Here is a 24,487-nt window from a genome sequence, read left to right as displayed (position 1 = left end):
ACTGGGGGTTCCGGGCCAGATAAAGCCGTCTGGTTCCCACGGTCTAGCCGCCGCCTACACGTACCCCCCCACACACACCCTTCAGCATTGTAGCTGAGACCACCCCACCCCCCAGCACGCGGCCACCTCTACGGACCCCCCGTGTCCGGCTGTGCGAGGTGAGCCCGGGACAGGACTAGATTCAGGCCAGAGGTGCTGACCCGTCGGGGTGGAGATGGGTGGGGCCGGGAAGCCAGGCGTCCGGGCTCCCGAAGAGAAGGGCGCTGGCCCAGAAGGGAGCGAGGCCGAACCAGTCCAGACAACAAAAGCGATTGTGCGGGTTGGCGCCTGCTGGAGCACCTAATGCCCAAGCTTGCGGGGAGTCTGGGGGCGACAGGCTCCCCGCCCCCGCACCTCTTTCCTTCTTCTATAACTCCAGACCCCCAGGCTAGAACACCCTCTAGTCTCAACCACACTCAAAAGTCCTCCTCCTTGCTGTGGCCTTCAGTCCAGATGTGTCCCCTCCTCCCTAAAGTCTTCCAGATGTGGGCCCCGAGCCAGATGTGAGGACCCGCGCCTACAGCCTCAATCCATTTCTTCCCTTTATCCATTTTCACTTCGTCTACCAGGTGTGGGGGTCTTGGCCAGATTTGGCTGCATCTTCAAGTGTGTCCCACCCCCATAGCTTCCTCTCCAGGATCCGGACTCCTAATTCCTTCACATGCCCATGTGCACGGACCCTTCTCCCTCAGATGTGCCACCTGGCTGCCCAGATGCGCCATAATAGCCCTCTCTCTAGGGAAGTCTCTCTGTGTGCCTAGGGTAGAGAATCAGCCTTTAGCTGTCTCCCCAAATGCGGCCCCCACTACTCTTCATGAGTTTCCCCTTTATGGATTCAGCTCTGTCTGGGGGGAAAACCTGCCCGCCCCCACCTGTTCCCTTCCCCGCCACTCCCCTGCGGGCCCCATCCACTTGTTGAAGCACGGGTGGGGAGAGGGGGGGGCGCCCCCTCCCCCTTGTGAGTCTAGCGCCCAGCCTTTGCGCCTCTGGCTAAGCGCCCAGCCCCACGCGCCCCCGCGCGGCCGCCGGGGAGGGAGTGGTGGGGAGGGGGGGCCTGAGCGGGGGCGCGGCCGCCCTCCCCCGCGGGCTGGCGGGCGCGGCCGGGCCCCTCGGGCGGGCTGGGGCGGCGTCGCGGCGGAGCGCGGCGCTGCAGCCATGGCGGGCGGCGCGCGGCTGCTCTGGGTGCCGCTATTGGTGCTGCTGGCGCAGCTCGGGCCGCAGCCCGGGCTGGGCCGTCCCCGAGAGCGTCTCCGCGTGCGCTTCACCCCGGCGGTGTGCGGCCTGCGCTGCATCCATGGGCCCACCGGCTCCCACTGTACCCCGACCTGCGCGCCCCGCAACGCCACCAGCGTGGACAGCGGCGCCCCCGGCGGGGCGGCCCCCGGGGGACCGGGCTTCCGCGCCTGTGAGTGCGAGTTGGTGCTCCCGAGGGAGGGTTTCCTCAGGGAGAAGGATCCCCAGAGATGGGGAGACAATCCCCCTGGGAGAAGGAGTTCAGACTCCGTGTGCTGTGGTGCTGGGGAAGCTCTGGGAACTTACGGAAGGGGGCTCCTAATTCCTGTTTGGGGGAGTGGGTCCGGAGGGTCCTGCTTTTGCAAGCAATGCGTATTCTCAGGGACCTGTGGTGTCCCACCTGAGGGGGTAGGGGACGGTTTCCTGAGTCAAAGTGGGGATCTCAGAATTGAGGAGCTTAGGAGCTTTGAAAAAGGAGCCCAAATTCTGAGCCTCTGCGTAATGGTACCTCAGAGATCAAAGGAGAGTTTCAGGGTTGCATGGGGGAGTCTCAGTCTCTGTGTGAGGGTGGGAAGGATTAGGAGAGTCCGCTTGGGATGCCTGTGAGGGAAGGATTTGGAATGAGAAGAGCTGAAAGGGAAAGGGCCCAGGGAAAATGTGTGTGGGAGGGTGTCTCTCAAGACCTGAGTTGCAGGGAACCCACGTGCGACCGAAATCTAGATAGGAGATCTGTGGAGGGGGCGCCCCCTGGGGGAAGAGGAGACCAGAGAAGTGTGCACCCGGCACCCCTAAACATGGGGAGCCATCAAGAGGTTCAGGTGAGGTGGGGAGGGCGTGCCACCTGTTGTCCTAGTGTGCTGGAGTAGGTAGGCTCTCCAGGATCGGGTCCTCCCTGCCCCCTCCCTACCCCTTAGGCCCTCTGAAGTGGGGAGTGGGGGCCCCTGGCGCCGAGAACTCGCCCAGCCTGGCCCCCAGCCAGCCCAACCTCGGCCCGGCCGGCGTGAGCTCATCTCCCGCCTGAGACCCCGCCCGCTGCCACTCCCTCTCTCCTCCCCTTCCTCCCTCCTTCCTTTACTCCCTCCCGGCCCAGCCCCAACGCGCCCGTGCCAGGCGCCTTGCCCAGGAGTGTGCCAAGCCCTTGGAGGCGCAAGAAGGGGCATGTGAAGGGGGACTGACCTCAGTAGGACCTCAGTGTCCTCAACTCTCTGTTCTTCCAGGGTTTGGGGACATGGTGTTGGCCTGACCATTCTGGTGGCACCCTGGGGTGTGGGTACTCTCAAAGAACTGGGCTAGAGGCCTGCATTCAGGCTAAGAGAAGACAGAGAAATGCCTTCCAAAGCTAGGAAATACTCCTAGACTTGTCTGGGATGCTACCACCCCATCAGAGACTGTTCCGATTTTAGATTCTTGCTTCCTAGGCCCAGAGCTCCAGGACCCCATTAGAATACCTGAAGTTCTGGTCTGACTCTCCAAACTAGGGGAGCCCAGATCCTAAGCTTCCTCCCCACCCCTGTCAGAAGATTCCAGACACCAGTTCCTCCAGTAAAGTTCCCTCCCAGTCTTTTGAGGCAATCTCCCCAAACTGTGCACCTCATCAGACAACCCTAATATTGTTCCTCCACTACTTCTCCCCACCTCCAGGAGAAACTCTATATCACAAGCCTTATGCAGTGATAACTCCACTCCCCAGCTGAATTCTCTTCCTAACAAGAGGCTCCCATTTTCTTATATTTCCAGCTGAGCCTTCCCCAGTTCCATCACATTCCTGATTTCTGTCTAAGTCCTGTACTTTCAGCTGATCTCCTCCCCAGGAACTTTAGATCTCATGTATTCTCAAAGAACCCTAGAGTTGGTCTGTATCAGGGATTCTCCCAATAGGACTCCAGACATTGTGCTTCCCCCATGCAGCCATTAATAAAAAGATTTGGGCATCTAATCCCTTAGCTGTGAGGAGAGGTGGTTTCCCCAGTATCTTAGGGTCCCAGCCAGTTGAGTCTTATGTTCTGGAAACATCCAGGAATTCCATTTCTTCATCTAAACCCTGTTCTCAGCACCCTCAAACGCCATCCCCTAGAAGGCACCGAGAGTCCTGTTCTCTAGGTGACTCTCCCCAAAAGGACTTGAAAGACTCCTTTGGATGAGAGCCTCAGTTTCCTCTAAGCTAGCCTTTCCCTGATCCATCCCAGAATCCGTGAACCATCTTTGAACCCCAGAGAACTGCCCTCTAGTTGATCTCTTCCCAGAACTCCTGTCCCTTGACCCTTCTAAATTGAAGTGTCTTCCCCTGTGTTTTCCTCTCTAGAGTTGTGGCTCAGAATCCCATACTCGCCTCCCTGGACAGCCTGGCCGCCTGCCCCCTCCCCTGCGCACAGCTGTCTCCAGCTGTTTTCGGCAACACGGGGGGGGGGGGAGAAAGGGAGGGGGTGCCCTCGAAAGACACGTCCGGCCTCCTTTGGCTCAACAGTCCCGGGGCTCCCCAAGGGTTCGGAATGCGGAGCCGCCGCCCTGCCCCCGCCGCACCCCTCTCTTTGTTTACCCCGCCGCACAGCTGGCAGTGCCCCGCCCAGAGGTGGCCTGGGGCCCAACGAGGACGCGCAGAGGGGAGAGGAGGCGCGTTCCCGCGTGCTGCCCCGCCCGGTGCTACTGGAGGCGGGAAGGCAGAGCTAGAACTTTGGAACCCGAGTCCGAGGGGAAGTGGGCGGAGACAAGGGCGGTGGGAGGGACCAAGACGCCAGCCAGCCTGGAGGTGGAGCGGGAGGGGCGTAAGCGAGCCCGGGCAAATCAGAGTGAGGAAAGGGGGTGGGCGGGGCTAAAGGTGTCAGGTTAGGCGCCTTGATTAGGCGGGGTTTAGAATCAGGCTGGTGGAAGGTGATGTGGGCGGGACTAGAAGGGGGGCCTGACCAATGGGTGTAGCTGGACCCTTGTGCACTGGTTCTGAGAGAGTGGGGGCGGGCATAGAGTGCAAAGGGGACAGAGTTGGAAGCGGGGAATTATGCCAAGGAGTAACTAAAATGAGGTTTGAGTTGATGGAAGAGACCAGAACTGGCTTGGAGGGATTGAAATAGCAGAGGACCCAGCCAGACGACGGGGGGGTGGGTGGGGGGGCAGGGCTAAATGCTAAGGAAGAGCTAGCGTGGGCTGTGGGAGGCTGAGCCAATCGGCGGGAATAGAGCTGTCTGGGCGGAGCTGTAACGCCGTGTACTCCACTAGAAAGTGGTTCGTGGAACTCGAAAACAAATGGAAGGAAAGTGAATGAAGAGCCAGAGGGCGTGGGGATACCACCTACTAGGTGGAGCTATATCATAGATGGACGGAGTTGGGGCGGGACCACAAGACCGCTAAGGCAGAGAGATTTATAATGAGTGATATCTTGAGGGACTCCTTATAATGTTGAGCTAGCTTGGATGCATTGACCTCAGGGGTATCCGCCTGGCATAGTGCTCACTTTGAGTGTCCTCACTTTCTCCCCGTTCCAGTTTTGTGTCCACTGATCTGTCACAACGGCGGCGTATGCGTGAAGCCCGACCGCTGCCTCTGTCCCCCGGACTTCGCTGGCAAATTCTGCCAGTTGCACTCTTCGGGCGCCCGACCCCCGGCCCCAGCCATGCCAGGCCTCACCCGCTCCGTGTACACCATGCCACTGGCCAACCATCGCGACGATGAACACGGTGAGGAGAGTGTGGCCAAAGTCCCCTGGATCCCTCTGTAAACCGTCTCATTCATTGTTCCTCGGACCCAAATCTTGCTGTCTTCTCAAGTACTTTTCACCAGCTCACTCATCCATTTCTAGCCTCAGTCTATAAGAACCCTTGTGGACATTCTTTTGCCCGCTCTGACTCCTTCCAGGCGTGGCGTCTATGGTGAGCGTGCATGTGGAACACCCACAAGAGGCCTCGGTGGTGGTGCACCAGGTGGAGCGTGTGTCTGGGCCGTGGGAAGAGACGGACGCCGAAGCGGTGGCTAGGGCTGAGGCGGTGGCGCGAGCGGAGGCGGCGGCGCCCTACACGGTGTTGGCACAGAGCGCGCCACGAGAGGACGGCTACTCCGACGCTTCAGGCTACGGTTACTGTTTTCGGGAGCTGCGCGGAAGCGAAGTGAGAGTAGTCCGGTGGGGAGGGGTCCCAAGCATGCCACCGCACGGGGGCGCGCTCACCCAACACTTCCCCACAGTGTGCGTCACCGCTTCCCGGACTCCGGACTCAAGAGGTCTGCTGTCGAGAGACCGGCTTGGCCTGGGGGGTTCATGACTGTCAGCCTTGCTCAGAGCACCTGGGTAAGCCCCAAGAGGTCTCCGAGGTGCTCGGAACCAAGGAGGGAGGCGAACTTCTCTCTCCGTACTCTGCCCATAGATAAATCCTGTTTACAAATTCTAGCTATCTCTACCCTGTTGTGGGGATCAAGTCTAGATCTATCCATATCTTTCAGTGTCAACCACCTCGTTTTCTAACTCTGGCAACTTCTTTTCTCAACCTGCTTTTGTCCCCATACATTCACCTCTGGAGCCTCGGTATTTATCTTCTCAGTGCCAATTTAAGGAGCTTCAAACTACACCCAACACCTTTCAGTCCCTCCCACCACTTAGGCCCCGCCCACATACCGCCCCGCCCATCTCTCGCCTTTTTCCACAGGGAACTCCAACCGAGTCGGTGTCCCAGATGGGCCTTGTCCAGCCGGCTTCGAGAGGGTTAATGGGTCCTGCGAAGGTGAGGAGCATGGGAGAGAGGGTCTTGGCTCTAAGGACCGGGCTGAATCAAGTCCCAGACTTAGGATGATTTCCCCAACCTTTACAGACGTGGATGAGTGCGCCACAGGTGGGCGCTGCCAGCACGGGGAGTGTGCCAACACACGCGGCGGGTACACGTGTGTGTGCCCCGACGGCTTTCTGCTCGACTCATCCCGCAGCAGTTGCATCTGTGAGCTGCCAGTATGGGGCTGAAGCAGGGTCCCAAACCACCCCCATCCCTGACCTCAAACCACATCTCAGAGCATTCCTGAATGCTTAATTCCCTCAGACCCCCCAGATCCTTCCAACCCTTGTCCCTCCTCTATTTGTCTTAGATCACACTCAGAACCTATCAGATTCTCCTCTACCTTCAGATGACTTCCTGTGAGTCTTCAAACTCTCCACCAGTCCCTCAAATCCAAAGCTTTTGGATCCAGATCCCTTCAGATTTCCAAACTGTCTTGAGTTCCTTTTAGACCTCCAAATCCAGCCTTTCCCTTCGACTACTACATCACCTTCAGATCCTGAGATCTTTCTCAGATTCTCTCTTTGACCCCTCAAACTCATCCCAGAGCCCTCAGCTTTTCTTCAGACCCTTTAGACTTACCCCAAATGCCCAACACCCCCACCTAACCCTCTTTGGACCAATCCCCTACCTCCCAAATCCCTCAGTTCTGAAGCATTCCCTAGCCCCTGAAGAATTTCCTCCCCCTCCCCCAGCCCAACACGTGATCTCAGAGGCTAAGGGGCCCTGCTTCCGTGTGCTCCGCGATGGCGGCTGCTCACTGCCCATTCTGCGCAACATCACCAAGCAGATCTGCTGCTGTAGCCGTGTGGGTAAGGCCTGGGGTCGAGGCTGCCAGCTCTGCCCACCTTTTGGCTCAGGTGAGTGCCTTCTGATGAGCCTAGCCCCACTCACACAGTGCTCAGTCTAAGCTCTGCCCTCTAATTCTGAGACTCACTACCATTCTAACCCCACTGGGCCCTATCATTGGCCAGGCCCTCAACCTCTGAGGCCCGCTGGACTCCACTGAGGACTTCCCCTCCATCCTTAGCCACACCTGCTCCATCACCCTGAGGCTCACCATCCTGCAACTGAGCTGTCTCCTGAGAGTCATCCTCAGTCCCTGAAATACGCAACCCTATCTCAGAGCTTTGGCTAACTCCCAGGCTCCTGAGACACTGCCTTCAGCTTGGGCTCCCCTTTTAGGGCCCCCTAAGACATGACCCTTCCTGGCATTCTAACTTCGATAAAACAGCCCCACAAGAGCTGTTTTCTGACGCTCAACTTGGTCCCTACAGGCCACAAACCAAACTCTGCCCTCAACCCCACTCCCTGCCTATCCCAAATGGGGAAAAGCTCTCATGGTCCCACCTTAGCCTCTGAGATGTTGAATTCTTTTGCTAGGGCACCATGCCATTGTAGCATCTAAGCCAAACCCCTGACGCATTCTCAGACTAAACCCCACACCCAGCCAAGGCCCACCTTTAGATTCTCTCTTTCTCATATACCCACCTCTTGGGCCCTCTTCTAACTCTCCCCGTTTCCTGTTCCCAGAGGGTTTTCGAGAGATCTGTCCAGCTGGCCCTGGTTACCACTACTCAGCCTCTGACCTCCGCTACAACACCAGACCCTTGGGCCAGGAGCCACCTAGAGTGTCCCTCAGCCAGCCACGTGCCCCACAAGTCACCCTTCGGCCTCCCATAGGTGAGGTGGCTTCTGAAGGAAGGGGTGTCATTTTCAAGGTGTTTCCTCAGGGAAAGGAAGAGAGAAGCCAGGACACCCAAATTCAGGTCTTCACTTCCTGATATCCCTTCCTTCCCAGGCTCTCTGCCCACACATAGACCTGAGCCCCGGCCTGAGCCTCGGCCTGAGCCCCGGCCTATCCCTGAGCTTCCCCTGCCCAGCATTCCTGCCTGGACTGGTCCTGAGATTCCTGAATCAGGTGCGGCAGAAAGATTTGAGGGTGTTGATGGGGATGGGACAGGTGAGATTCTGGGGGAAGAGGCTCCAAGGTAAAGATACTAAGAAAAGAAGAGAGAAATAAGAAATGGGGGGGGGGCTGGGGTTGTGACTCAGTGGTAGAGTCTTGCCTAGCACATGTGAGGCACTGGGTTCCATCCTCAGCATCACATAAAAATAAAAATGAATAAAAAAGGAAGAAAAGAAATGGGTCAGAAGAGATAAGAATGCAAAGGGTTGGATGGCAGTTAGATCAGGTGCAGGAGTATGAACTGGGCTCAATTCTGTTAATTGAGCAAGTCATTTAAGCCCTGTGTGAGTCAGTTTTTTGTTCTGTAAAATGGGAATCACTGTGAAATTTTCCATGAGAGATTGCTGATGTGTTGGACACATAGTAACTGCCCTGTTACTGTTAGATAAGTCATTATTTTTTGGAAAGTAAACTATTCAAAGATGGATAACTTTGGGTGGCATTGTGGGCAGAGGATTGTGGCAAGGACCTGATGAGAACGTCCTATGTTAAAGGAGAGCAGATTCCTATCCAAGACTGAGTTTGGGGAGGAGACATGCAAGAAGGTGTTTTAGGCAAGAGGACTTGAGTGGATTGTACTAGGATAGAAGGGACAAAGAGTTCAGAATCGTGGGAACTTGGCCTGACTTGCCTCCCCCCCCCCCCCCGCCCAGGTCCCTCCTCAATCGTGTGTCAGCGCAATCCCCAGATCTGTGGCCCAGGTCGCTGCATACCACGGCCCAGTGGTTACACTTGCGCGTGTGACTCGGGTTTCCGGCTCAGCCCCCAGGGCACCCGCTGCATCGGTAAGCTGGGCTGAAGGGCGGAGACTGGACCGGGAGGGCGCTCTACCCTGTCACCTCGTGACCAGTCCTCCCTCCGTGCCCTCAGACGTGGATGAATGTCGCCGCATACCCCCGCCTTGTGCTCCCGGGCGCTGCGAGAACACGCCAGGCAGTTTTCGCTGCGTGTGCGGCCCGGGCTTCCGAGCCGGCCCGCGGGCTACCGAGTGCCTGGGTGAGAAATCCGTGCCGCCCAGCTCCAGGCCCCTCCCAGCCTGGGTGTGGCTTCTGCTTTCGGTCCAGAACCGCCCCCTCCCTCCTTCGCCTCCCCACACCCGTCTAGTCCTTCTACTGCCCTGTCCTGCCGTGGCCCCAGCCCGCCTTGGATCAGCTCTCTCTTGGCGACACCACAGCCCTGCAGCCAATTTTCTCTTCCTTTCGAGGCCCAGTCGGGGTTCTACTGCCCAGCCCGGCTCCGCCCCCCGTTGGCTCCGCCCCTTTTCTATCTCCTGCGAGCTCCCGCCCTCAGGCCCCGCCTCTGTCCTACAACTGCTGCCCCCAGTTCCCAGACCACGACCCCTGATTCCACCCTTGTCACACCAGAGCCTCATCCCCAAACTGCCGCTCCCTTCTCTTGCCCCGCTCCTGCCTTTCCTTTCTTTGTTGGGTCCCCAAAGCTGCTCTTCCCACCCTGACCTTTCCCAGGCTCCACCCTCCCCAAATTTGCCTCCTCTCACGGTCTCCTTTTCCGATTCTGTCCTGGAGGAGTCCCCAGAGCGTGCCCAGCCCTCCCGGCTCAATCACGGTCTTGGTTTGAAGCCCGCTCACCCCAAGCCCCGCCCTTGCCCTTGCCCGCCCCTATTTTCCCAACTACCTACGCCTGTCCACACTCACCTTCCGCCACGCCTCGAGTCTCCGCGGACTGTCTGTCTCAGTCCCAGCTGCCCGGTTCTGCCCACAGACGTGGATGAGTGCCAGCGCGTGCCGCCGCCGTGTGACCGCGGGCGCTGCGAGAACACGCCAGGCAGCTTCCTCTGCGTGTGCCCCGCTGGGTACCAGGCAGCACCGCACGGAGCCAGCTGCCAGGGTGAGGAACTGAGGGGGTCAGAAGGAAAGGGGGCCCAAGGGGAAAGGTTTAGGGGCAGTAATGAAGATTGGGGAGACTGAGCAATGGGGCGAAGGGAGGCTGACTACAGGGAGATTGAGGCTGGGTTCTGAGAACCAGACGTGTGGCTTAGAGTGACCCAGGCATGGAAAAGGCCAAGTGATGAGAAACAGAAAGACTGAATCTGGAAGGTGGAGAAGCACAATAGGAGGGATGGAGAGGTCAGTAATTGGGAAGGGGAGCAGAGTTATGGAGGCTATAGAGGAGGCCAGAGAGGCAGAATTCCAGGAGCCAGTCAGCTAGCTTAATAGGGATTGATGGAGAATGGAGAGGAGGAATGATGGAGGGTGTAAAGTCAGTGATGGAGGCCAGGTACACTGGGTGGATCGTGCGGCAGGAAGGGGACAGGGGACAAAGAAAAGCAGTGATGGGGTCCCCTTGCCCCACACAGATGTGGACGAATGCACGCAGAGCCCAGGCCTATGTGGCCGCGGCGTGTGTGAGAACCTGTCCGGCTCTTTCCGCTGTGTTTGCCCGGCTGGCTTCCGGGGTTCGGCGTGTGAAGAGGATGTGGATGAGTGTGCCCAGGAGCCGCCACCCTGTGGGCCAGGCCGCTGTGACAACACGGCTGGCTCCTTTCACTGTGCCTGCCCAGCTGGCTTCCGCTCCAGAGGGCCTGGGGCCCCCTGCCAAGGTGAGGTGCTAGGTCCAATCCTGCAGCACTGCTGCTTGCTGTGGGGACTAGATAGTCATTGGGGGGTGGGGGGGGAGGTCAGAGAAACCAAGTGATATGCTCAGTGATGGAGGCTGGGGGCAGAAAGGTGGGATATTGAGAAGGCAGGAGGATATGACTCAAGTCTTCTCTTTCTTAAAATGAGAATGCTCCCCATCCCTCTTCCTTTTTGAAGGATATGCTTGTGCTTATGGGAACCCTGAAGAGGGGAAACTGAGGCAGGGAAGGCAACACAGAGGAGCTGGTGCCTTAGCTTCTGTATCAGCTGGAGAGACCATTAAATATGGAAATAAGGAATGGCTTTGTCCTGAGAGGAGGGGGCAGTCTGGCAACATTCAGCAGGCTGGGTCAAGACAGGAATGTTGGGGTGGGTAGGGATGGCAGGGGATCCAGGCCCCTTCCCTCGCCTAACTGATCTCCCCTGCTCCAGATGTGGATGAGTGTGCCCGTAGCCCCTCGCCTTGTGCCTATGGCCGGTGTGAGAACACAGAGGGCAGCTTCCAGTGTGTCTGCCCCACAGGCTTCCAACCCAACGCTGCTGGCTCTGAGTGCGAGGGTGAGGCCGGGGAGGGAGGGAGGTATGGGGGTGGGTGAGGCTGGAGTGGGATTGTTCCTTCAAGACCACTTTCTCCCCTGTTCCTCAGATGTGAATGAATGTGAGAACCACCTGGCATGTCCTGGACAGGAGTGTGTGAACTCACCTGGCTCTTTCCAGTGCAGGGCCTGTCCTTCTGGCTACCATCTGCACCGTGGCAGATGCACTGGTAAGATCAGGCCTTGACTGTGACCTGCAACCTGTATCATGACCCCCTGACCCAGATGGTGACCCTGACCTGAGCTGTAACCTCCTGACCAGGACCTCAATCACCTTACCTGGACTACAACTCTCACAACCTGATTGTGACCTGTCTAGACCCCTGAGCAAGCTGTAATCCCTTATCTGGTCAATGACTCTCAACCCTGAATGTGATCTCCTGACTCTGAACACTAAACTTGACTGTGACTTTTCATCCTAATCTTTATTGATAACCCAGGACAACTTTGATAGCAGTTAATCTCCTGACCCTTGACTGTCCTCTGACCATGAATGGTATCTGTGACCCTAACCATAACCCTGCCAAGAACCCTGTCCCTTGATCCTGTCTCCCTTACTGCCCCTATCCTATCTCAGAATCTCTTCCCTGGAACCTAGTTAGGTCATTATCCCTGACCCTGACTCCTGATTTGGGCAGAATCCTGGATTCTCACTGTAGCCTGTGATCCTAATGAATTTTCCAGTCATTCATTGACTCTGATCCATTATTCAGCAGAATCCCATAGATGGTCTTGATTTATGACCCATGTGCCATTTCAGAGTCCCTTTGCCTAACTCCAGGATACTGGCACAGGGAATTTCCAGACACCCAAACCCACAGGAATCAAATCCCAGTCCCCAGGGCTGACACCTGTCATGAAGTCCTCATCCTGTTTTCTACTCAAGGCACTTTCCATCACTTCCCCCAGACCCCTCTGCTCCAAGGGGATGTGTTCAGTGTGCCCCTAGACTGGACCCCTTCTGAACCCCCTTCCCCTGCTCCCACAGACGTGGACGAATGCAGTTCAGGCGCCCCCTGCGGTCTCCATGGTCACTGCACTAACACCGAAGGCTCCTTCAGCTGCAGCTGCGCACCAGGGTACCGGGCGCCATCCGGTCTGCCCGGGCCCTGTGCAGGTGGGCAGGATGGGGACAACAGGAAAGCCTGTCAGTACTGAGATATGCCTACTGGGGACATAGAAGTTGCAGTAAAGGACTGTGGGATCTGGGCATGAGGAGTGCACTCATGTAATCTCAGCGATTTGGGTGTCTGAGGCAGGAGAATCCCAAGTTCAAGGTCAGCCTCAGCAATTTAGTGAGACCCTGTCTCAAAATAAAAAATAAAAAGGGATTGGGATGTGGATCAATGGTAGAGCGCCCCAGGGTTCAATCCCCAGTACCAAATAAGTAAACAAAAAAAGTGGGGCTGTGGGAAGAGTTTAGGCTTGGGTTGTGTGGGGTGCTGTTTGGGGGCGGAACCTAGTTCTGGAGGACCGGGTCAGGTGACCCCGCAGCCCAGCTGTATCTCGAGCATTCCTTAGATGTAAACGAGTGTCTGGAGGGCGACTTCTGCTTCCCCCACGGAGAGTGCCTCAACACCGATGGTTCCTTTGCCTGTACTTGTGCCCCCGGCTACCGGCCCGGACCCCGCGGAGCGTCTTGTCTCGGTCGGTACTCAGGCTGGTCCTGGACAAGGAGTGGGTGGCCTTCTAGCAGGAAAAGGCGGGACAGGGAGAAGAAGGTGGAATCCCGGGGTCTGAACTTTCTGCCCAAGTCTCCCTAAGTCACAGGGGCGGGGCTATGGGGAGTCTCAAGGTGGTGACGGGGAGGGGCGGGGCATGGGAAAGGGCGGAGTCTGTGAAGTTGGGCAGTGATTGGAAAGGACAGTCCTAAAACCCCAGGTTCGCGGCTTGCAGGGAAGGAGGGTGCTTGAGGCGGGTGGGGGAGGGCGTTAAAGGCTTGGAGCGTGGAGGGGCGGGGAAAGGGCGGTGGAGGGGTGAGGCCTGGGTGTAGGCAGAGGAGGAGTTGGGTCTGGGTTTTCTATGATTGATCCGCAGATGTGGATGAGTGCAGCGAGGAGGACCTTTGCCAGAGCGGCCTCTGTACCAACACCGACGGCTCCTTCGAGTGTGTCTGTCCTCCGGGACACCGGGCCGGCCCAGACCTCGCCTCCTGCCTTGGTGAGAGGCCGCGCCCCGACTTGATCCCTCCCCACCACTTATTTTTGCCATGCACCCTGGCCTCTTCCTCACCGCTTTTTCACTGCCCCTCTCTGCTCCCTGGCATTCTCCTTCCTGCTGCTTCCTTGACTCCCTTAATTTGCTTGCCTCCTTTGCTTCTCCCGTCTGACCTCCTTGCCTCCCTCTTCAGATATTGATGAATGTCGTGAGCGGGGCCCCGCCCTGTGCGGGTCTCAGCGCTGTGAGAACTCCCCTGGCTCCTACCGCTGTGTCCGGGACTGCGATCCGGGCTATCACGCGGGACCCGAGGGCACCTGTGATGGTGAGACGAAACCCCCATCTCCATCCCCCAAGAGAGGCTCCTGGAATCCGCTCCCATGGGGACCGAGGAAGGACATCTTGCCCTATAAACTTGGAGAAAGGGGGCGCTGGGGTTGTGGCTTAGTGGTAGAGCGCTCGCCTAGCCTGCAGGAGGCACTGTTTTCAATCCTCAGCACCACATAAAAATAAAATAAAGATATTGTGTCCACCAAAATTTTAAAAATAAATAATAAAAAAAACTTGGAGAAAGGGAAGGGGCCCCTAACCAAAGCACCCTTTACCCCATCTCTCCGTATCTCTGGGGCAGAAATAAGCTACCATTGTGTCCTTGTATTTTCTTATAGAGGCAGGGGATGGGGGAGATACTCCTATCCCCAACCAGGGCAAGCCAGAGCCACCTGTGCCCCCTCTGTAGTTTGAGCCTAGTCTATTTTTTAAGGAAATAACCCACAAAGATATCTCTTGCCAGAACTGTTGGGACCTGCCCCTTCCAGTGGACCTATGGATTAAAAGCCACTTTTCCTCCTAACATAAACAGGGACATGCCTTCTTCCCACCCTCTACCACTCCTCTGCTCCTACCTATCCTTCCAAAGAGGCCCCACCCTGGCTGTCATCCTTTGCTCATGTGAAATTCCCCCAAATTTCTTCAAGCACTAGGTTTTGCCCCTTTAAGCTCTGGCCCTTCCATCCATCCCTCTTGACTGTTCTTTCCCATTCCACAGACTTCTGCAGCCCTTGGAAACACATAGGCCCACACCTCCCCATCTCTCCTCTGCCTTCAGACCTACCCCTTGAGTACTCTTCTATTTTGCAGGTCTTCCCCCTAACTCTCCTCCACCCCTCATTCCTCTCTGGCTCCCATCCCCCCTTCAGACCCTGGCAGAGAACTGATGGGGGCAGGAGGAGCTGGGCTAATCACATATGTGTGTGTGTGTGTGTGTGTGTGTGTCTGAGTGTCTGATTCCTCCTTGCTTTCTTGCAGATGTGGATGAATGCCAAGAATATGGCCCTGCAATTTGTGGAGCTCAGCGCTGTGAGAACACCCCTGGATCGTACCGCTGCACACCAGCCTGTGACCCCGGCTATCAGCCCATGCCAGGGGGTGGATGCCAGGGTGGGTATCCACCAGATGTTGGCTGAGATGTGTGGAAGGGGTAGAAGGTTCAGAAATGGCCTAACTGTCTGGTGATTGCAGATGTGGATGAGTGCCGGAACCGGTCCTTCTGTGGTGCCCATGCTGTGTGCCAGAACCTGCCTGGATCCTTCCAGTGCCTCTGTGACCAGGGCTATGAGGGGGCGCGGGACGGGCGTCACTGCGTGGGTACGGGGCTCCAGGGGGTGGGCGAGAGCAAAGGGTAGGGGGAGAGGTGGAGCAGGTCCTGCTCCTGTCTGTGTATCTGGAGAAACATGAACTTAGGGTTGTAGAATTTAGCTCTTGCAACAGAAGATCAGTTCCATATCAGTCAAAACTCTGCTAGTGGCAAGTGACAGAAGCCTTGTTCATTTGAGTTTTATTTTTTTCTGAGAACTTTTAAAAATACATCTTTTTCTAATATGTTATGAGGAAAATTACTAAACATAACAAATTGAAAGAACTGACAAATGTACACCTGTATGCCTGTGATCTAGATTCTTTTTTTTTTTATCACTTTCTTTATAATTGCTTTCTCACACACCTATCCATGAAGCCATCTTAATTTTGGGGGGCAAATTTGAGTAAATTGTAAACTTGGCATGGTGGTGCACACCTGTAATTGCAGTGACTTAGGAGGCTGAGTCAGGAAGATCACAAGTTCAAGACCAATGGGCAACTTGGTGGGACCTCAGTCTCAAAATAAAACAAAAAAGGTCATCAATACATTTCCTCCTTGATTCTTCAGTCTTCACATCATGAACTAGAGCTATTCAATGTGCGTTTACACATATTTTCATTTGAGGTCCAATGTACATACAGAAATGTGCATGAATCTTAATCACATATTCCGTGGGTTTTAAAAAAACAGGCTTTATTTCTTTTAAAAAAGAATTAAAATTGCAAAGTTCTGGGATATATTGGAGTATATCTGGGTATAACTGGATCTAAGTTATATCTGGGTATAACTGGATCTAAGACTATACCAAGACTATCTCTGTCTCTGTGTCCCTCTCTCAGCTCTGCTGTCCTCTATGGGGTTTATTTTTAGGCAGACTCTCTCTTCATAATGACCAGGGTGGCCCTAGCAAGTCTGGGCTAGCATCCTTAGTTGAACTGTGCTAGATCTAAAGGGGAAGGTTCCTTTTCAACATTTCCAGTGAAAGTCCCAAAACTGGGTTTAACTGGCCCAGTGTGGGTCTGAACCAGAGAAATGCAGTAATCTGGTTGATTCTGCCTCAGAGTAGAATTAGTCCTATTCAAAATAAATTAGTTGAAATTGGAGAAGCACAGAGTTCCCAAGGGAAAATCAGGATCTGTTACCAAAAGGAGGTACAGGATGGGATCTGGGCCATTAAAGAAAGTCATTATATTTATTTGAAAGCTCATACTTTCAAATTTTTTGAACCACAAAAGGTCATAACCATTGATTCTCTTTCCCTTGTTATTTCCTGCTCACAGATGTGAATGAGTGTGAAACACTACAGGGTGTCTGTGGAGCTGCCCTGTGTGAAAATGTTGAAGGTTCCTTCCTCTGTGTCTGTCCTACCAGCCCTGAGGAGTTTGACCCCATGACTGGACGCTGTGTTCCCCCACGGACTTCTGCTGGTGAGACTAACATGTCTATTTAACTGGTGGTAGCTGGTTGTACAGGAAAATTGTTGTACAGCTGCCACCATTTAAATGCTACCTTGATGAACTAGATGAACTCTGTCACATTCCTTCACTCAACAATGTTCACAGGGCATACGCTGTGTTCAGGTCCTATTCTGGGAACTGAGGACAGCAATGACTGAGAAAGATAATTCTCTGTTCATAAGGGGCTCACCATCCAATGGGGCAGAGAGAGATATGACCAGATAGTGATAACCCAGAGGCATCAGGACTGGGAGAAAGGAAGAAAGGCCAGCAGGAATACACTGGCTGTGATGGGGAAAGCCTAGGGACTTTTGGAGGAGGTGCCTGACCTGAAAAAGAGGAGGGAGGGCTTCTTGGAGGAGACAATGTCTGAACTGAGAGCAGGAGGATGAGTGGAAAGGAGCAGGTGTGAGAGGGCAGAGGACACAGCAAGAGGAAAGGCCTACAAAGGCAGGAAAGGACCTGGCATGCTGAAGGAGCAGCAGAAGCTCACATGGCATGAGGTAGAGAGCAAGGGAAGGCAGGGAGACAGGTGCCAGAACACACTGGCTCACCCAGGAGGTCGGACTTTGCCCCAGGGCATTGTGGCACCTGTTTTAAGCAGGAAAGGTGCATAACAGATTTTGAAACCTCCCTCTGACTACTCTGTGAAAGCCAAGAGGGGTGACACTGGAGGCTGGGACAGGGATCCAGAGAGAAGAGGACAGGGCTGGACCAAGGCAGGGGCCAGGGAAGGGGAGGGAGAGTGGGTGGGAGAGACACCCAAGAGGCTGTAGGGACAAGCCGTGGGGCTGCCTGGTGGGGCGACTACCCAGGAGGAAGCCTAGGTCTGGGGATGAAGACTGGGAGCCAGTTTGTTAGATGTGAAGACGGTGGGGCACCCAGGCCAGGGAAATGTCCTCCCCAACAGCAGTGGGCGAGACACCTGGGGAATTGTAAGGCCGGGAGGCAAAAGATGTAGAAACACAGGTGAGAGTGGTAGAAAGAGAACGATAGGTGGTGAGAGGTGTGGAGTCTGAATCTGCCACTGATGGCTGGCACCCTCTGGGCCTCAGTTTCCCCACCTCTTACATCCGGGGCCTGGGGGTGGGGTGCTGGGACTCAACCCATCCTAAGTGAAGCCCCTTGGTGGTTCCCCAGGTACATTTCCAGGTTCACAGCCCCAAGCACCTGCCAGCCCTAACCTGCCACCGGCCAGGCCTCCCCCACCATCCCCACCTCGAAGACCCAGCACACCCAGGCAGGGTCCTGTGGGCAGTGGGCGCCGGGAGTGCTACTTTGACACAGCAGCCCCAGATGCATGTGACAACATTCTGGCACGGAACGTGACGTGGCAGGAGTGCTGCTGTACTGTGGGTGAGGGCTGGGGCAGCGGCTGCCGCATCCAGCAGTGCCCAAGCACCGAGACAGGTGGGTGGTAGGCTGGTGGGTGGACACAGGGCGGAAGGTTTGAGTGGGAATAGGGGGGCATGAGAGTAGGAAGGTGGGCACATTTGGACGTGTCATTGAGTACTGATACTGCCAGGGTAAGGAATGAACCACCAGCTACCAGGTGGTTGTGGGTGGGCATGAAGCTGAGAAATGGTCACTAACAGGCAGAGGCCTGAACATACAGGCAGGGGGTAAAGGTAAGCACGGGCGCCCCAGGGCAGGGGCTGGGAATCTGAGGTCCTAGCTCAGCCTTTTCTCTGTTTGCAGCTGAATACCAGTCATTGTGCCCCCACGGCAGGGGCTACCTGGCACCCAGTGGAGACCTGAGTCTACGGAGAGGTGAGGCCATACTTCATCCCCCACCCCCTATCAGACCCCAGATCTGTCCCACCCTGTCTGTGTCTCTTCCTGTTTCTCTCTGTCTTTGGCCTTGTTTCTCTGTATCCATCTCCAACCCCATGCCCATCCCCACTCCCTCCGGTCTCCAGCTCCCCCTGTCTTTACTTCTGGGTTTCTACTGCCCTCTCCTCTGCCTTGGTTTGTCTTTCCTGGTCATACGCCCGCTGTCACACACACTCCCCTCACCCAGCTGATCCCTCACCCGGGCCTTCCCCATCTCTCCTCACCCTTCCTGCAGATGTGGACGAATGCCAGCTCTTCCGAGACCAAGTATGCAAGAGCGGAGTCTGCGTGAACACAGCCCCAGGCTACTCGTGTTACTGCAGCAACGGATACTACTACCACGCTCAGAGGCTGGAGTGCGTTGGTATGAGCCCCACCTCTACCATCTTCCTCCCTCTCCCCAACCCCTGGCCAAGCCAGCCCCATCACAGCGGGAAGTCCTTCCTGGAGTCTAGACTCCTTCTATCACAGTGTCAGTGCATGGGGAGAAAGAGAAATTGAACCGGGATGGGTGGGTGGAGAAGGCCGCCTCTTAACCACTCCCTCTATGGCTCCCTAGATAATGACGAATGCGCCGACGAGGAGCCAGCTTGTGAAGGAGGCCGCTGTGTCAACACGGTGGGCTCTTATCACTGCACGTGCGAGCCCCCACTTGTGCTGGACGGCTCGCGGCGCCGCTGCGTCTCCAACGAGAGCCAGAGCCTGGGTAATTCCGCCCCGGCCGCCCCCACGTGTTCCAGCCCCCCTGGCTCCGCCCCCGCCCGGGGGCCAATCTCCTTTGGCTCCACCCCACGGGCCACGCCTTCGTCGGGTCACGCCCCTCGCGCTCCTGGAGAAGGCCACGCCCCCTCGGCCCTGCAGGCTGTCTTTGTGTGGATCTCAGAGGCGAGCTTGCCTGGTGGTTGAAGTTTTTAGAGGCAGTCTGCCACTTACTGGCACGTTGCATATCTCCTCTTGGACCTAGTTTCCCGCTTGCGTGTTGGGTGACTAGCTCTTACCTTACAGTGTAGAATTTTATTTTATTTGTAATGACAGAAGGGAGCCTAGCCTTACTGAGTGCTAAATGATTGCTACCCGTTAGTATTTTTCTGTGTGTCTGTCTCTCCAATTCTCTCTGCGTTTCTATCTTTTGGATTTGAAACTTTTTTTTTTTTAATATAGTGCTGGGAATTGAACCCAGGGCCTTGTGCATGCGAGGCGAGCACACTACCAACTGAGCTATATCCCCAGCTATCTTTTGGATTTTATATGCATATCTGACACTCTCTCAATCTGTCTTTGTTTCCAGATCCCTCTTTCTCTTGGTCTCTCTAACTCACTTGGTCTTTTCTTTCTCCCTTTTGGTCTCTGTGCACTTTCCTCCCTCTCTTTGTAGACCTCTGTCAATCTTTCTTGAGTTTCTCTGGGATAGGCTCTCTGTGTCTCCCCATCTCTGTTTTTGCCCTCTGGCCCAAAGTCTCTTCTCTCATTTTCAAGTGAAACCTGAAAATTCAAACAATTCCTGTGTTGCTACAACATCCCCCTCACCATGAGACTTCAAACAATGCCCAGAGAAGGAAAGCAAGGGCCCCAAGTTCATAAAGCTCTCTAGAGGCTGGAATTGGGTAGCACCTCTCAGATCCCATCTCCCAGGCCTCTTCTTCTGTCCTCTCCTCCTACACAACAATCTCCTGCCAAAATAAGTCCTGTCCTTAATGCAGAACCCTGGACCTACCTCAAAGGGCTTCTGAGAGTCACATCACAGCTGAGAAGAATCTGTTGATAGGCAGAAGGTGGCTGGGCTCCAGCAGGGGAGGGGGCTCAGCACTTGGGAGGATGCAAGTGCCTTTCCACCCTGATACATCCTGTCACCAACTGCAGATGACAATCTGGGAGTGTGCTGGCAGGAAGTGGGGCCTGACCTCGTTTGTAGTCGCCCACGGCTGGACCGGCAGGCCACCTACACAGAGTGCTGTTGTCTCTATGGAGAAGCCTGGGGCATGGACTGTGCCCTCTGCCCTGCCCAGGACTCAGGTACTGCCACTGGCCTAGGCTGCACTCCGGACCCTGCCCCTTAGGTTTCTAATCCAGGCCTTTGGACTTCCCAGTCTTGGAACCACAGATCCCCCCAGTTGGCACCTTAACCCCCTTATCACAGTCCATGCCCAAATCTTAGTTCCCAAATAAAATCCCAAAGATTTCCAGTGACACAAACCCTAAGGCCAGATTCAGCAGATCCCAGAGTTCCAGCACCATAGGTCTGATCTCTTGTACCCTCAACTCCTGGTCTCTAAAACCCCAAGGCACAACCTTTGAGATGCCCTCTCCCTAATCCTGGACCCTAGACTTCATACACCAGTTGCACAGACCCCCCAACCCTGGCCCACAGACTGCTAGGTCTTCAGATTTCCAGGTCCTGGTGGCTGAGACCCTCCCATACATCCTGGCCTAATCCACAAAACACCTTTATCTCATTGCTCCCAGTCCCTAGTTCTAACTCCCATGGACCCCCTAAACTCTAATTCTTAGCTGTAGTATTCAGTACTTGATCCCAGTATCTCTGAATTACAACCTCAGCCTCCAGACTCTCAATCCTGACACCAGAAACCCCTAATCCTACTCCTCCAATCCAGCACCCTCCTTTCAAGTGCTTCCCACCCAGGCCTCAGCCCAGGGTCCTTCGGATCCTCTGGGCTTCTCTTCCCAGGGTCGGGGCTGGGGGTGGAGGGGTGGGTGCAGATGCACACAGAGCTGATTGTGTGGCTTTGCTTCTGTTCGCAGATGACTTTGAGGCCCTGTGCAATGTGCTGCGTCCCCCTGCATATGGCCCCCCTCGGCCAGGTGGCTTTGGGCTGCCCTATGAGTATGGCCCAGACATAGGCCCCCCTTACCAGGGCCTCCCCTACGGGCCTGAGTTGTACCCACCACCCGTGCTACCCTATGACCCCTACCCACCACCCCCTGGACCCTTTGCCCGCCGGGAAGCCCCTTACGGGGCACCACCCTTCGACATGCCGGACTTTGAGGATGATGGTGGCCCCTATGGTGAATCTGAGGCTCCTGTGCCACCCAGCCGGGGCATGGGCTGGCCCTATCGGTCCCGTGACACCCGCGGCTCCTTCCCAGAGCCTGAGGAGTCCTCTGAAGGTCGAGGCTACACAGGTGAGCGCTGTGGGCCAGTGATGAGGAGTGGGGCCAACAGAGGCGAGAGAGACAGGAGGGAGGGAGAAGCTGAAAAAGAAGATAGGCCAAGAGAAGGGGCAGAGATGGGAGCGATAAAGAGGACCAGAGAAAGACCCCTAGACCAACTGAGGGAAGGGGACGGAAAAGGTAGGAGGGCCAAATGAGGTGGAGCTCATGGCGCCCAGCGCCCCTGAGCTCTGGAGCAGGAGGGACAGTTTAGAATGAGACCCACGGAGGAGCCAGAGGCACCAACACTGGGACATTCGGGTAGAGTGGGTGGGTGGGGGAATGAGGAGACCAAAGCCTCGTTTCCTGGGCTCTCCACAGACGCCCTGGCTGAGCCCTATGAGGGGCTGGAGGCCGAGGAGTGTGGGATCCTGGATGGCTGTGCCCACGGCCGCTGCGTGCGCGTTCCTGAAGGCTTCACCTGCGACTGCTTCGATGGCTACCGCCTGGACATAACCCGCATGGCCTGTGTCGGTGAGGGGCGGTGGGGAGAGGCAGGGCTCGCCCAGAGAGGGTGGGGACTCTGGTGGAGGTAGGTGGCCAAGAATACCTGAGAAAAACCAGCTCCAAGGGGGTGATTCTTAATTAGGGGTGAGTCAGGGTTGGAGGAAGACAGGGCTTGACCACAGGGCGGGTGGGGCTGGGCCTAGAAGCAGAACGAGGAGTAGAGGCCTGTAGATGTGATTTCTAAGGACCGCCAATGGTACCTTGGACGATTTGCCTGGCCTCTTTGGAAAGCCTCCGTTTTTCCATCTGTAAAGTGGGAATATTAATCATGTCTGTCAAGTCAAGGGTAAAGCCAAGTGATGACAATCTGGAACTCTAGGGGAATCTGACAGACCTCAGGCTCAGTCCAGCAACTTGCTTTGTGACCCTTGAGAGGTCACTGTCCCTTGCTTAGCTTTTCTCATCTGGAAAATGGGTATAGTCAAAGAACCCAGTTCACAGAAGAGTTGTGAACATCATCAACACTTTCCTAATAACTGAGACCTATGTGTAAACTGAGGCTCAGAGAAGAGAATTGAGTCCCCTGAGGTCTCACAGCCAAGAAATAGCAGGGGGCTGGGCGCCCAGAGACTGGGAGACCTGGCCTGAGAACCTGCCTGGTGTAGGCTTGCTGTGAGACACTGGGCAAAGGGATTTCCCACACTGGGCCTTGGTTTATGCATACGGCTCAAACAGGATCACAGGAGCTTCCTCATAGGGGTATTAGGAAGATAAGGTTAATACAGGTGACGTGTTTACAATAATATCTGGTATAAGGTAAGTGTTCACTGTTGTTGATATTATCAGTATTATTTTCCTAGCAAAAATCTAGTGGTGTAGCTCCCATACCCATCTTGGAAAGCTCAAATTGAGGCATAGAGCAGTTAAGCTACCTGCCAACGTTCACACAGCCAGCACAGTGGTCGGATTTAAGTCCAAACCAGACAGGCTCAACATCCCACATCCATACTTCTGCCCCACTGAGTCTCAGGGACCAGGGAGGCCAGATGCGGGGTCCTCAGCCTTGAGCAGCACTCCTTCAACCCCCTCCCCAGACATCAACGAGTGCGATGAGGCAGAGGCAGCCTCCCCACTCTGTGTCAACGCGCGCTGTGTCAACACCGATGGCTCCTTTCGCTGTATTTGCCGCCCGGGATTTGCACCCACACACCAGCCACACCACTGTGCGCCTGCGCGGCCCCGCGCCTGAATCCTACCCACGCCTGCACTTGGGAAGGTGCCCGGCACACCTGCAGCCTGTTAGTGCACATGCGCACTGGGATTGAGCTAGTGGACACAGGATTAATAGACTCTAGGAGCAAGGTCTTCACTCTTCCCACCACCCCCAGCCCCTCTTGCCCGAGCCCTGGGCCTGGTCTCTTCCTAGGTTCCCTTCACATTTCCTTTCTATTTTATAAAATGTTCAATTAAAAACACCTATTTTGTACCTTTGCCTCTGCCTTTCTTTTTCTCAAAATCTGGCTCCAGAGTTTGCTCTTTAGTCACTAAATTACACACACACACTGATGACATGTCTGACTCAATTTCCGTGACTCTGAATCTACAATTTGATGTATGTGGTGCTGGAGATTGAACGCAGGGCCTCACACATGCCAGCGAGCATTCTGCCAACTCAGCTATACCCCCTGCCCTCTGTCTTCTCCCCCACCCCTCTCTCTCCTACCGGGCTGACCCAAGGGCACTGAACCACTCAGCCACATCCCCAGCCCTTGTTTATTTGGAGACAGGGTCTTGCTAAGTTGCTGAGGCTGGCTTTGAACTTACAGTCCGCCTGCCTCAACCTCCTGAGTGGCCACTACCTTCCATCAGAGCCTCTGTCTCTTTAACTGTCCAGGTCCTTGACTCTCTCCCAGCTATATTTCTCTCTGTCTTTTTGCCTCATTTTCTCTGCCCAACTCTCTGACTTTACATCTCTCCCTGTCTATCATTCTCTTTCTTTGTTTCTCTCTAATATCCAGAAAGATCTCGCCTCGGGGTTTTTAATGCCTCCTCCTGGCCCTGTTGGTAAACCCCCTGGCGCCTCTTCCATGTCTGGAACCTGAGGCAGGGAGAGAAGGGAGCAGCCTCACATCCTGCTTTCTCAATTGGATGAGGGCCCAGAGTTCCTCTACTCCCCAAGGACATCTTAAGCCATTCTGGGACAAGTGGGGTACAGAGAGGGACAGGAGTCCCAGGAGAGGTGAACCTGACCCTCCAGCTGGGAGCTGGCTGTGGACAGATGAGGGAGCAGCAGTCCTGGCCTGTGGCCCATGCTAGGACACGTGGAGGCGGGAAGCAGCTGTGTGTGATGGTCAAGTCCGGGCAGTCCTTGTCCCCTGCCTACTTCTTGTCCATGTGGCGACTCCTTCCTCTCTGAAAAAAACAACAGCTTGATCTCAAAAAAGCTCAGGGCAGGGATGGGGGGTGTGGGGTAGGGGAGTGCAGGGGCCCCTGGCACGGGTCAGGCTGAACCCAAGAGTTCACCCACCTATGATGCCTCTTTCCCCAAGGTTTCAAACTCAGTTGCCTGAGGGTCCTCACAAGTGATGTGACCAAGCTGGATGG

General features: G+C 55.5%; 1 protein-coding gene across 1 annotated transcript; it reads left to right on the top strand.

Moving 5' to 3' along the window:
- Positions 1–1,175: 1,175 nt before the first annotated feature.
- Ltbp4 (latent transforming growth factor beta binding protein 4) lies at positions 1,176–23,369 on the top strand. The gene is made up of 30 exons (XM_046440107.2): positions 1,176–1,444; positions 4,749–4,940; positions 5,119–5,366; positions 5,443–5,545; positions 5,901–5,975; positions 6,063–6,185; positions 6,716–6,880; positions 7,554–7,703; positions 7,822–7,941; positions 8,643–8,774; positions 8,860–8,985; positions 9,712–9,837; positions 10,307–10,549; positions 11,019–11,144; positions 11,233–11,352; positions 12,171–12,299; positions 12,704–12,829; positions 13,220–13,342; positions 13,533–13,664; positions 14,648–14,779; positions 14,861–14,986; positions 16,259–16,405; positions 17,576–17,845; positions 18,134–18,205; positions 18,504–18,632; positions 18,828–18,974; positions 20,129–20,281; positions 21,029–21,409; positions 21,758–21,910; positions 22,978–23,369. Exons 1-30 carry the CDS (start codon positions 1,195–1,197, stop codon positions 23,130–23,132), a joined length of 4,674 nt encoding a protein of 1,557 aa, XP_046296063.1. The 5' UTR covers positions 1,176–1,194; the 3' UTR covers positions 23,133–23,369.
- Positions 23,370–24,487: the final 1,118 nt, after the last annotated feature.

Source organism: Marmota monax, unplaced genomic scaffold, assembly GCF_021218885.2.
Source record: "Marmota monax isolate L192 unplaced genomic scaffold, Marmota_monax_Labrador192_F-V1.1 WCK01_AAM20220418_F8-fsc00228, whole genome shotgun sequence".
In the NCBI taxonomy this organism is placed as follows: Eukaryota; Metazoa; Chordata; class Mammalia; order Rodentia; family Sciuridae; genus Marmota; species Marmota monax.
Note: the sequence above shows the minus strand (reverse complement) of the source record. Positions and strands in the feature narration are given on the sequence as shown.